The 12835-nt window shown below is 38.1% G+C and overlaps 1 protein-coding gene across 1 annotated transcript in view; it reads left to right on the plus strand.

Moving 5' to 3' along the window:
* The window catches only part of LOC136036505 (lipase member I-like), a 102316-nt gene that overhangs the window by 25798 nt on the left and 63683 nt on the right, over nucleotides 1-12835 (plus strand). The window contains exon 3 of the mRNA XM_065718794.1: nucleotides 10915-11066. Within this exon, the coding sequence (XP_065574866.1) occupies nucleotides 10915-11066 (152 nt within the window). The remainder of the gene's footprint in view (nucleotides 1-10914; nucleotides 11067-12835) is intronic.

Below are 12835 nucleotides of genomic sequence, written 5' to 3' on the forward strand. Positions count from 1 at the left end.
GACACAAGGAATATAAATGACGCCCGGGACACTCAAAGAGAAATCACAGACTGGAACACCGGGACACAAATGACGACCGGGACACAGGGAATATAAATGACGACCGGGACACAGGGACATAACTACAAAGGGGACGCCGGGGTGCACAGGGGGATATATAAATGACGATGGCGACTCAGGGAATGGTCGATTAGCAATCACCATCAACAAAGCTCAAGGGCAATCATTAGAATCATGAGGTATAGATCTGAATACGGATTGTTTTCCCATGGACCATTATATGTTGCATGTTCAAGAGTCGGTAAACCTGACAATCTATTTATATGCACAGACAATGGGACAGCAAAGAATGTTGTATATTCGCAAGTTTTACGTAGTTAAAAACATATATATATATATATATATATATATATATATATATATATATATATATATATCTATCTATATTCACAGGTGGGACATAGGGACACAACTACAATGGCGCGTAACTAATATGGCGCGTAACGACTTACGCGCGCGGGGGGGCTTGGGGGGGCGCGAAGCGCCCCCACCAACTAGGTGTTGGGGTGGCGCGAAGCGCCACCCCAACAGCTAGTATATATATATATATATATATATATATATATATATATATATATATATATATATATATATATATATATATATGTATATATATATATATTTTCTTTCTCGTATTGTACTGAAGACGGCCCTTGGACATAGGGCTAAAATATCCACTGAATTGATTTCCACTGTGTTGAAAAGATCTCCCTATTTTTTCTACTTTGTGTTTTGTTTATTCAACTTCTAACTTATTTATTACAATAAGTTATTATTATATATTTATATTTTAGAATAAATATTATGCCAAAATGGGGGGCATTCCTGAATAGGCAGCCTAGCTAGGAATGGCTTGTTCAGTCTCAAAAGCCTACCAAAACATTCAAAACCCATCAATTAATTAGAATACAGTGCAATGCTCTATATTACAGACCATGGTTGGTCGGTCATACTTTATCCCTGCTTATCATATCTTTAGTGTTACCTCTCCCCCCCCCCAGGGATACTCTTTGGATTCAGCTTCTGTCTCTGTTAAGCTGGTGCACATCAAACCATTAAATGGGTAACTACTTGGGGTTTTTGATAGGACATTTCTCAGTTAGTTACTTCGAGCTGTCAGAAAAATTGGGGAATCCTGTTTCCCTTTTAGATGTGATTAAACAAAAAAAAACAAGTTTTTTGTAAATGAAAGTAAGGAGTGACATTAAAACTCAAAACGAACAGAAATTACTCCGTATATGAAAGGGACTTTTGTCCCTTTCATATACTCTTTTGTCCCTTTCTCTTAACTCTACATTTTAAAACAGTAAAAAACTTTAGCGTAAAGAGCGGGGCGTTGAGGAGGAAAAGCCCCTTTCATATACGAAGTAATTTCTGTTCGTTTTAAGTTTTGATGATTTTAAATCCCGACCGGATCTGGTGACATTGGGGGGAATTGGGAGGGGGAAACCTAAAATCTTTGAAAACACTTAGAGTGGAGGGATCTGGATGAAACTTGGTGGGGAAAATAAGCACAAGTCCTAGATACATGATTGACATAACCGGAACGGATCCGCTCTCTTCTGGGTAGTTAATTCGGGGTCTCTTCGAGGGGGGGGGGAAATTAGAAAAAATGAGGTATTTTTCACTTACGAACAGGTGATCGGATCTCAATGAAATTTGATATTTAGAAGGATATGGTGTCTCAAAGGTCTTGTTTTGAATCCCGACCGGATCTGGTGACATTGGGGGGAGTTTGGGTGGAACCTAAAATCATGGAAAACGCTTAGATTGGAGGGATCGGGATGAAACTTGGTGGGAAAAATAAGCAGAAGTCTTATATACGCGATTTATATAATTGGAACGGATTTGCTCTATTGGGGGGGGGGAGGTATTTCTGAAAAATTAGAAAAAAATGACGTATTTTAACTTACGAAGGAGTGATCGGATCTTCATGAAACTTCATATTTGGAAGGACCTCGTAATTCAGGCTCTCATTTTAAATCTCAACCGGATCCAGCGTCATAGAGGGGGGGGGTCAGTTGGGGGACCGGAAATTTTAGAAAATACTTAAAGTGGAGAGATCAGGATGAAACTGGAAGGGAAGAATAAAAACCTCTCCAAGATACGTGACTGACATAACCGGACTTACTCTGCTCTCTTTGGTGGAGTTTGGGGGGGGGGGAATGAGGCATTTGTAACTTACGAACGGGTGACCAGATCTTAATGAAATTTGATATTTAGAAGGATCTTGTGCTTTAAAGCTCTAATTTTAAAATCCAACCAGATCCTGTGACATTGGGGGGAGTTGGAGGGGGAAGCCAGAATTCTTGGAAAACGTGAAAATTAGGGTGTTTTTATCTCATTTATATGTCTCAGATGCTCCATTTTTGACTCGAATTCGATCAGGGGACATAGGGGGTTGGAGGAGGGAAATAGAAATCTTGGAAAACGCTTAGAGTGGAGAGATCAGGATGAAACTTGATGGGAAGAATAAGCACAAGTTCTAGATACGTGATTGACATAATTGGAACGAATATGTTCTCTTTGGAGGAGCTGGGGGGGTGTTAATTTGGAAAAATTAGAAAAATTGAGGTATTTTTAACTTAAGAACAGGTGACCGGATATTAATGAAATTTTTTTTTAGAAGGAATCCATGTCTCAAAGCTCTTCTTTCAAATCCTGACCAGATCTGTTGACATTGGGGGGAGTTGGAGGGGGAAATCTTGGAAAACGCTCGGAGTGGAGGAATCGGGATGAAGCTTGGTGGATAGAATAAGCCAAGGTCCTTGATACGTGACTGACGTAACCCTACTGGATTCGCTCTCATTGGGGGAGATGGGGGGAGGGGTTCAGTGATTTGGAAAGTTTGGAGCTTCTGGACGTGCTAGGACGATGAAAATTGGTAGGCGTGTCAGGGAGCTGCACAAATTGACTTAATAAAGTTGTTTTCCCAGATTCGACCATCTGGGGGCTAAAGGGAGAGGAAAAATTAGAAAAAAATGAGGTATTTATAACTTAAAAGTGGGTGATCGGATCTTAATGAATTTTGATATTTAGAAGGACATCGTGACTCAGAGCTCTTATTTTAAATCCTGACCGGCATTAAGCCTCTGATTTTCCTTTTAAATCAATCTCTTGATTCATAGAATTTTGTTAGAGCTCATACCATATGATCTCTTAGCTCTTGTTTAATAGATTTTTGTTGACTTGTTTAACTGCAAAATACCCTTTTGTGTATAAGACCAAATAAAACTATAAGACAAGTTTGACGAGTTTTTTTTTACTTCGTCAGCCAGATGTTTAGTCTACAATCATAAACCGTAATAGCGAGTTTTTAATCATCACTGAAGTTTTACATATTTCCGACTATGTCAATGCTTACTTTTAAATACGAGTCGGTATTTAGGGTTGCCGCGAGACATGTAAAAATAGTACAGTTCATAAACCAAAAAACATATATTTTCTGGAAAACACAATGTTTGAACAAAAGATAAGTTCATTGTTTTTGGATGGGATCTATTTCATGAATCCATTTTTGGTCATTGTGTTGCGAGAGCAACACTTTGGTTTTGTCCCTGTTTTTTTTTTCTATGCCGCCGATGTCGGGTTGTTCCTGGGAACTGGTAAGGGTCTAACCTGTGCGGTTTTTACGGTAAGTGTGGACGTCAGGCGGGATTGATGAATATGGCATTACATTTTGGAAAGCTCCGCAGAATTCTTGCCTGGGGCCAAAAAGGACGGTTTTTGCTTGTCCACGAGCCAGAGCCTAAGGTGTGCGAAGTGAAGTGGAGTTACGTAGCCTATGTCAGAGAGGAGTATCTGAAGTTGTGCAGCCAAGCTTTCGTTTCATCAAACCATGTTTCTGCTTTCGAGTGGAAAGCTCCGTTCTAGCAGGCAAGCAGGCAGGCACCACTTTCAAATTGAAGATGGATTAATATCTATAAGTGTTAAATATATGCGGCAGTTACCTGGCCCCACAGCCAATCTATCTTCTTTGAGTGATAAATAGAAAAATTTACAGAAGCAAAAAAGCGCCATTTGCCCACGGGTTCGAAAGTGCTGCCGTGATTTTGGCTGGGTTTATCATTTGTTTTTTTGGAGTTGGGATTGAGGAAGAGAAATGTTATCATATTTACCTCTTAAACTTTAAACTTTCATTGCTAAAGAAATTGGAGCTTATCCTTTGCTCCTTTCTAAGTGGTGACGTTAGAAAGTTGGCCTGCGGCAAAAAAAAACAACTTTTGAACTAAGACAGATAAAAAAAAAAAATTCGACGGCAATCGATAGCTCTTGATGAGCTGATCAAGTATATGTCATCCATTTTTTGATACAAAAATTTCTTCATAAGATATACTAGTTGGAAATTTTCAAGGGGTTGACAACTTCAGTAGTAGGGTACACACTGAAACCAAAAATAAGCCGATACCAATTGTGTGACATGTAGGTGACTTGTAAGGAAAGGTCGACTGTTAGCTCATAATCATTTTTGGCAGTGAGGGGTTTGCAAATTTTGCTATTTGGTGTACCTATTATTTATTTCCAGAATATTTGATGATAAGACCGAGTTGGTTCCAGTGGTAAGACATTTAGGGGACTTGTAAGTAATAATCGTCTGTTAGGCTACAATCATCTTTAGTGAGGAGGGGTTTGTAAATTTTGCTAGTTGGTGTAGCCTATCCATACTCACTGTAACCTAGAATTAAGTGTTTACGAAACGGGTACAAACGATAACATAAAACAACGAGGCAGTTTCGTAATAATTAATAGAGTGTTATCTATGGTATTTTGATCCTGAAAAGTTACGGATAGCTTTATAATACCAACTAGATTATACAAGATATTGTTCCAAATCTTGATCCGTCACGATGTCTACGATTGAAAAGGATAAATTTCAACTGGCTGCAAAGTCAATTTAGTCCCTTCTTTCGATATTCTTTTGTTATTGTTGTTTTTTCAACGCTGAGGAATAGCCTTTGATCATGTGATTACTGATCGTGTTCTTCTTTGAACATAACGTTTTAAAAGCTTCGATAGGCTGACAACTTCAGCGTTTAACCGATAGCAAAGAAACAAAACCAAAGTGTTGATCTCGCAACACTTTATTCGGCGAAGCCGGACAAAGGCTGCCGCAACACTTCATGTTGCTCAGGCAACGTAGGTCTAGTTTTTAATTCATATCTAACACAGAAAGTTTCACCGGGAATATAGCAATAAAAACCAAAGGCCCATCATTTTGAAAAAGATGTTTAGATCATATATGACTCCATTTTATGTCTAATACTCTCTCGTCATTCAGTTATTTATGATGTTTTATCTAAGATTTTTGAATGCCATAGACCCCATGTAACACTGTTTTAAGAACTCTAGTAAAAACAAAGTCCAAATTACGGCATTGGCTTTGATTTAGTGCCTTAGCTCAGATCACACTCTTATTTTGGTATTCAATCTCTCTTGAGTTAGAGTCTTGTTAGGGGTTGGAGAAAATTTAGATGGTTAACCCTAAAGAACCTAAGATACTCTATATAACGTCAAACTTCGGTATTTTAAGTGATAATTTTGTGTCCTGCCCTTGTTAGTAGTAGTGGTAGTAGTAGTAGTAGACAGGTTTAATGCCAAAAACTTGACAGATGTCGCTGATTTGTGCTTTTTTACAACATATACAAAATCAAGCTACACTTGTAAATATAAATAAAACTTTAAATATTAACTCTTATTATACATTTTGACGAAAACCGGGACGAAAGAATTACCATATCGGTTTGTTCTTGTTTTAACGGGAACTAACTTATCTTGGTTTCTCGTTCTTGATGGTAGAGGTTGATCAGGTAGAATGTCACAGTGCTGAGATTTAGAAAGCAAGTACTTTCCGAAACTCATTATCAGAGTTTCGTACCGGTTTTGGAGGTACGGCAGTCCTAGCACTTCCAGAGCCCTTTCTTAGGGGATGTCACGGCGGCCCAAGATGATCGATACCGCTCGCTTCTGAACCGATTCAAGCTCCTGACAAAGATACACTGTTCTCAGTGCTGAGGGCACCCAAACAGGACACGCATATTCCAGAATGGGGCGGACATACGCTATGTATGCATACTTAATACTCTCTGTGCTTGCACTGAACCTACGCATACCGTTTAAAGTCTGTAGACTAGCGTTTGCACTTTTAACTACGTTTTCAATATGTGTGGCAAAGCTGAAGTCATTGGAAAAAGTAACTCCAAGGATCTTGATACTGTTTGCTAGAGGGAATGGAACATTTGGCTCCATAACATCACTTTTTAGTGGGTTAAAGCGCACTATCTTCGACTTGTTCACATTAATCTCAAGATTTAGCTCCGCGCACTCTTTTGTGAAAACACTGAAAAAATTTGAGCTGAACTGAGGCGTCACAACTCCGTTTTGTACGAAATATTTCAGGATAAATGACAGGTCATCCACGAACTTGTAGCGGTCGTCATAGTCAGCTATGAGGAAGTTAATTACAGACAAGAATACAATAGCTGCAAGCTTAGTGCCCTGAGGGGATCCACGGGTGGATGAGGACCATTCGGAATTGGTGTCACCTTCGTAGAGAGCAAACACACGATGCATCCTCTGACTAAGAAAGTCCAACACGAGCGTAAGAGTCTTTTTCTTAGCCCCCATTAGCTTGAGATTAAGGGCAGCTACAATGTGATTGATTAGATCAAATGCCTTTTGGAAATCTATGGCACCAAGGTCTACAAAACTGTGACCTTTTTCGACCCACTTAAGAAGACTATCGTACATCCTCACTAGGTACACTGAGGTATTACAGTCTTTCAGGCCGCCGTATTGTCTCTGGTCGATAGATCCCTGGATTTGATCAAGTAAGGCCCTCATGATAAAGGTCTCGGCCACTTTCGCCAGGTATGGTGTTTGCGAAATAGGTCTAAGTTCGTCACAGCTCTTAGGGTTGGTAACCTTCGGAATTGCTCTAACGGAAGCTTTCTTCCAAACAGCTGGAAAGATCCCCGTACGAAAGCAAAGGTTTATCAGCACTGAGAGTGGTTTCGCAATGAAAGGGGCGTATTCTCAAATCAGTTTGGGTGGAAGTTCGTCTGGATAAGCTGAACAGTTTACTTTCACCTTCATCAGGGTCTTATAGGTTGTCATCTCATCGATAATAACTTCACCTTCATCTGCACAGGAGTCAAGTATTTCAGACTTCTGGGCTTGTGTGGGAGAAGGAAATGAGGTCCAGATGCGGGTGAAAAATTGATTAACCTCATCAGCAGTTGTGTAAGTTCCGTCAGGGTGGCTTATTTTTATGCTGTTATGAATGGACTTGCCAGTGATTTGCTTGACTGCTCTATGCCATTTCCTGGGAAACATGCCTCTTAAAAATAGACTTTGTTTAAAGCTTAGAAAATTATGCTTGTTTCTGCTAATTACAATCTTTGGTAACAATTTCCTGTTAGCTTGTGGAAGCGGAAGTCTTAGCCTACCATTCTCAGAAACGTGTTTAATAGGTGGAACATAAAAAATGCAAGCTAAGAAAAATACCTTGAAAAATAGATCTGGTAAATGGAGAGAAGAGGGATGGGTACTTGTGTATTATATGGTACACACTCGTAAATTTGGATCGACAGACCATACAATAACCGGTTTATACCTGTAAGTATTTGAAGAAAATTAGCTTAGGCTCAGTTGAAATCTACGTTGTAGGTATATTTTTATTAAATATTTTACATATAGAGATAGTATTTTGGTTCGGCTAGGTTTTTAATATGACGCGTTTTGTGCTACCCCTCCCCCCTAAAATAGTTCTTTGTTGTAATTTTCATAATATTTGCTACTATAGTATTGTATTTTCCTCATATTTTAGTATATCTTATTAGGAATAGCCTAACTTCACTACACCCGTGTGTGCCATATAATACCCAAGTACCAAGGGATGTTTATATGTTGACTTGTATTTGTATTCTTGGTGAATTTATAACAACGCATGCATAGCATTTATGCTAGTTTAGTTTGTTTAGTTTATTTAGCATAATTTACTAGGCCAGCCTATCTTGAAGATATTTGTAAGAAACCAACATACTGAAAAAAATACCCCTTGACAATTTTTTAGTCCCTCTGTCTATGCAAATAACCATGTTTTATGAGTGACATTGGTTTTTTCCTGACTTTAACGTGCATTGTTTGAGAAGCTACTACTAGTGCTGTCACAAACCACTCGCAGCAGCACAAAGCTGGTTAAAGCCAGCACAACCAAGCACGCTCCCCTTAATCTAATTAAAGCCTTACTGTTTACACCTTTCTAAGGAGTTCCAATTTCTCCTAAATTCTCGCTTACGACCTCCTCCCACTCAATTTGGGGACGACCTGCTTATCGTTTGATCCCGAATGGTTAAGCAAAATTCGCGGTTTTCGGTAATCTACCATCCTTCATCTGCAGAACGCCTCCTAGCCGTCTAAACCTTTCCCTCATTATAGGCATAGAAAGCAGAACAGAACCACGTTTTTCGTATTCTGGTTCTTAGATTATCTTTCTATATTTCGGAAGTTTTTCAACTGTGAAATAAAAACCGTGAATTTAACTGTTCTACTGTTATCATTTTCGCTATATCTACCATTTTTACTAATATTACTTACGTAAATGAAGCTACCTGCTTGATCGATCTTCATACATTCACAGTCTAAGTGGCTTATTCTTCTAAAAATCAATCTTCAAGCCTATCCTTGTGCCCTGGGCTCTTAAAACCTCCAAAAAACCATTCATTTTCGTAAAATTCCAGCGATCGCTATATTGATCACGTATCTAGTTTCGGATCTTCTTCATGTTGAAATTCGGGTGGTCCGGGATTCAAACTTTAGACCTCTCGCACCCTAACCGAGAATCATACCCCTAGACCACAAGCCAAATTTAAGAAAAACAATCATTTGGTTTATCGGCAAGTAGAATTCTTCTCAACTATCTTGTTCGCTCGCCCCCCTCCCCAGATGGTCGAATCGGGGATGAGACTATTTCAAATTTAATCTCGTCTGGTCCCTGATACGCCTGCCAACTTTCATCGTCCTAGCTTATCTGGAAGTGCACAAACTAAAAGGCAGGACCGACAGACCAACAGAAACTGTGATCGCTATATGTCACTTGGTAAGTACCAAGTGCCATAAAAAGAAAGTTGAGTTTCGTTTATAGAGACAACTTACATATTATTCTACTATCTTACTTACCTGCAATACTTTCTAGATACGATTTATTCACATATTGGCCTGTGAACCCAGAGGAGAATCCTCATTTCTAAGTAAAAAAAAAAGGGAAAAAAATTAGTGAATGTAAATTCTGGTCAAAAAATAAAATAAACATTCTTCATCAGTGTAAGAATAACGACCTGGTTGAACGATTTCCAGGGATATAAAAATACAAGTAGTATAACCAACAAAAAACATAAAATGGACGTACTCATCAAACAGTTCGTGCTAACAAACTGTAAGTAAGGAACGACCCGGCTCAATAGTACCCGAAGCTATAAAAATTGAATTTTGATACCAATAGATACATCAAAAGAATCAAATTTTTATGCAATATTTTTTAAGTTTAATCAAGTTTAGTGTTACCCAACAAAAGTTACGAACCTAAGAACATTCGTCTTATTTTAAAAAAGGAGGATACACCCCCTAAAATTCATAATGAAAATCACACCATTAAATTCAGCGTATCAGAAAACTCAACTGTTTCAAGCTCCTATCTGTAAAAATGTGTTATTTTGTATTTTTTTTTCCAGAAGAAAGATCACGGATGCCTCTTTATTTTTTTTTTTTTCAGAGGGGATCGAATCGACCCAGTGATTCTAGAATGTTGCAAGAGGGCTTATTCGAATGGGAATTAAAAGTTATATTACAATTTTTAAGTGACCAAAATTTGGAGAGCAACTAGGCCCCCTTCTACACTTATTTTTTTCCCAAAGTCACCCGATCAAAATTTTGAAATAGTCACTTTTTTAAACATAGTAGAAAAATCTAATAACTATGTCTTTGAGTATGACTTAATCCCCCACAGTCCCCGGGGGAAGGACTGAAAGTTATGAACTTTGCTCATTTTTTACATATAGTATTGGTTATTGAAAAGTATACAGACGGTTTTCAGGGGGGATTTTTTCTGGTGGAAGGGGGACGAGGCAGAAAGCTACGTGGGAGGATCTTTCCATAGATGAATTTTTCATAGGGGACGGAATTTTTCATGAAGGGCTCGCCGGGTTTCCCAGTGTGATTTAAAAACGATAGAAATTAAATAAAAAAAATTTTCAACTGAAAGTAAGGAACAACATAAGACAAGCAGAGATTATTACTTATTTGAGGGGTTCACCCCCTTGTCAATACCTCACTCTTTACGCTAAAGTTTTTTAGTACTTTCAAAAGAGATATTTATTCTAATAAAACGGCCTTTGTCATTCAGGGGACATTCTTAAAGAACTGTAACAAAATTCGAAATTTAGTGTAAAGAGCAAGGTATTGACGAGGGGATGAACTCCCTCATATACTTAATTTCTGTTTGTTTTAAGTTCTAATGTTACTCCTTACTTTCAGTTGAAAAAAACTTGTTTTTGTTTTTAATTAATGTATACAAGATAGAGAGTGACTTGACTTTACGCCAAAGTTCACCTTCTGGTTTACTCAGAATTTAATTAGTGACCTTAATATGTTATTTTTTAATTATAATATGTAATTTTTAAGAATTGCATCACTCTTAATTTTCATCTGAAAAAAACTTGTTTCACTTTCTTTAGTAAATTCCAAAATTGATGTGATATTCTTACTAGAAAACTGAGAGTCCGAAAAATGAAGGCATTTTCATTACAGTTTATATTTTCATGCTATTTTGTTCACAAATAATTAGTCTCTTTCTTTCAGGAACAATATATTTGATCAGGAGCAACTATTTGTTGACAACTTGGATATTTTAAGTGCATCATCATTCTCACACAATAGAGAAACAAAGATTTTGATCCATGGATTTAATACGGATGGGGTTCGTCTAGACTGGATTATAAAAATGAAAAATGGTCAGTTTTGCTATAAAATCTTTGTATTTTCAGTTGTATCATTTTTTGGGATAAAAAAAGGACCAGAAACCAAATAATCCCAGCAGAAAACAGGTGGTGTTTTTTTCCTTTTTTGAGAGGGGGTGGGGAGTTAGGAACGTCAAGACAGGGAAATTATCTTGAAAATCTAATAAACTGCAGGAAAAGTCGTATAAATCTCAAGATTTATTTTTTTGGGGGGAGGGGGATGGGTGAGTAATTCAGGATACGATGTATCACTAAAATAAATCATAAAAGTTTCAGTAAGCTAAAATAAATCGACGTAGCTAAAATATTTACTTCAGCTGAATAATCACCAACGAAAAGCTATCGGAATCTAGAATACACTTGACTTTATATTTTAGTGCCCATTCTCTCGTCTGATATAATTTATTTAAATACTGGCTTATGACCCGGCTGCCCTTATGGGTCGTGTTTGAATCATCTCCTTGGTATGTTCACGGGTCATCCTCCTCAATGATGTTCGGACGTCTACTGCTCCCAAGAGACATAAGAGAATTCTTCCATCTCCACGATTAGACGCTCCCCTTTTTGCAAAGATAAATCCTTAGCATAAACAAAGGTTAAATTGTATAATTTAAAACCCTTAATCCGAAGTCTGTGGGGACTTCGTGTCTCCGGAGGCATAGTCATTGGACTTTCTGATTATTTTCAACAAATATCTTCCAAAATTTCGATCAGTGCTGGGAAGAGGGTATCTAAACAGCGTAAGTGAGAAAGAGGCTTGCCGCCATCCTGTCACTTTCAAAAATTCCCACGAAAACGCCCTAAAAGTTTCAGCTTAATACCCTAAGACGTCGCTGAGGTATTGCTGATTTGCCCTTTTGACGACCAGTATGCAAGCAGTGTTTTTTGATTTTGTTCAATATCCTCCTCAAAAATTCATGAAAGTAATTGTAAGTAAAATTAGTCGCAGTCACAAACAGTTGCAGTCACAGTCACGAGTAGTCGCAGTCGTAGCTACAGCCATAGCATCAGTGACATTAGTGGTGACCCTAAATGTTTCAAGGTAATTCCCTTACCTGTTCCTAAGATATTGCAGATATACCTTTTTGGTAGCTAGGATCTGCACAGTGTCTTTTGATTTAATTCAACATTCCCTGAAATTTTCCCTTAGTACTCTTAACCCTTTCAAACGCACAGGATCAAACATCTTCCCCTTTCCCAATGATAAATCCTGTATGTAAAAAATGAACAAATTGTATAATTTGGATTCCTTGTCCCTGGAACTGTGGGGGACTAGGCATCCCTGGAGGCATAATAGTTGTACCTTCTGTCTGTTTTGAACAAAATGGCTTTTCAAAATTTTAATCGGTGTTAAGCAGGCATCTGATAGGGTACTGAGCTGCCTTTCGAGAGCTGCTTGCCTTTCGATCTGTCTTCTACACCCCCTCAGCATTCCTTGAAAGTTTCAATTTACTACCGTTGGCTCTTCCTTAGGTATTACGATTACGCCCTTTAGAAAACCATCCTGAATATAGTGTGTTTTGATTTTGTATGACATTACTCTCAGCAGTTTCTAAAAGTTTATCTTGATACCATTAGCCTTTTTGGAGATTCGGGATCAAATACGTAACCTTTTCCAAATAATCTAGCTTATATATTGACAACAGGCAACTTATATAACTTACAGAACTTGCGCCAGGAGCCTGGGGTCTTATGACATTCTCAGAGGCATAGTTATGGGACCTTTGGACTATTTTGGACAAGATAGCTCTTTCAAAATTCCG

This window comes from Artemia franciscana, chromosome 15 (genome assembly GCF_032884065.1).
Source record: "Artemia franciscana chromosome 15, ASM3288406v1, whole genome shotgun sequence".
Lineage (NCBI taxonomy): Eukaryota > Metazoa > Arthropoda > Branchiopoda > Anostraca > Artemiidae > Artemia > Artemia franciscana.